This window comes from Microtus ochrogaster, chromosome 8, assembly GCF_000317375.1.
Source record: "Microtus ochrogaster isolate Prairie Vole_2 chromosome 8, MicOch1.0, whole genome shotgun sequence".
Taxonomy (NCBI): domain Eukaryota; kingdom Metazoa; phylum Chordata; class Mammalia; order Rodentia; family Cricetidae; genus Microtus; species Microtus ochrogaster.
In genome coordinates, this window is record NC_022015.1 from 15,810,411 (window position 1) to 15,811,543 (window position 1,133).

The 1,133-nt window shown below is 34.4% G+C and overlaps 1 protein-coding gene across 1 annotated transcript in view; it reads right to left on the reverse strand.

Annotated features, from left to right (window-relative positions):
* The window catches only part of Rexo5 (RNA exonuclease 5), a 54,663-nt gene that overhangs the window by 47,872 nt on the left and 5,658 nt on the right, over positions 1-1,133 (reverse strand). Inside the window, exons 3-4 of the mRNA XM_013347718.2 lie at positions 521-647; positions 76-172 (exon numbers count right to left, since the gene is read on the reverse strand). Of these exons, the coding sequence (XP_013203172.2) occupies positions 76-172; positions 521-647 (224 nt within the window). The remainder of the gene's footprint in view (positions 1-75; positions 173-520; positions 648-1,133) is intronic.

The window sequence follows — 1,133 nt, forward strand, 5'->3', positions numbered from 1 at the left end:
AAAAAAAAAAAAAGAGTAAACTTTACCACATCCATGACATCTGTTTACAAGCATCAATAAAAATGGAAGCCATACCTTTAATAGTCCTAGGAAAACCTCTGACTAATTTCTTCCTTTGCAGCCCAATGATATCAAATAGAAAACGGGATGTCGGAGGAGGCAAGCTGAATTTCTGAAAAAAATATATTAATAAGTTTTTTAAAAATACTTCAAAACAGACAAAGGACACAAATTTTATGTGAATTTTGCAATTTATAAAAATTCCATATTACAAATAAAATAGAATCAACATAGAAGCTATATACTATAATTGGAGAGTAACTGCTTTTGCTAGATTATCAAAGAAAAGCACAGACAAATCTAATCTAAACAGAGCCCTTAGTACTTCTGCTGTCTACATATCCTTCCTGCCTTCCTGTGTTTGTTTTACTAGGTTATTGACAAACATTCTCAGAGTGATGCCCTAGCCTCAGGATAGGAGCTCTAACTTAGCCCCTAATACAAAACTTTCTTATCTTACATGTCTGAATGTCTTTCGAAGAAATCTGAATTCCAAATAGAACCTGTAGAAGTGTAGCTGACTCATTCCCTTCAGAATAAAAACCACCACGTTGTTTAGGTGGTTTTGGTGTAAAAGTTGGCACCAGCTGTTGAAAAAAAAAAAAATCAAACCAACACACAGCTAAGATGATAATCTCAGTTACAGACACATAGAAGACAAGCAGGAAACAGTGACTGCCAACCAATAAAACTTCACCAACCACTGACCCTCTCTGACTCACTCTATAACTGGAAGACAGTCCTTATTTCAAAGAATTCAAATAAAAATCTTTGTAATAAATATTCGTTATAATTAAATGTCGAGTGAAAGTCCTACTAACGCTTATTTAAAACTTTAATTACCCTTATTTTGTGTGTCACAGGACGGAAGTTAGAGGACAACTTAGGGCAGCTGGTGTTCTTCCACCCGAACATTTACTTTAAATTAGAACTCCGAGCTTATTCTACAAAGGTTTGTCTCCAACATAGTCTGTAACCCCACCTAAGCCAGAACATCAGATGAGGGCTGAAATCAATGGCAGTCTTTCTCTCTCTCTTTCTTTTTTTCTTTTTCTTTTTTTTTTTTTTTTTTT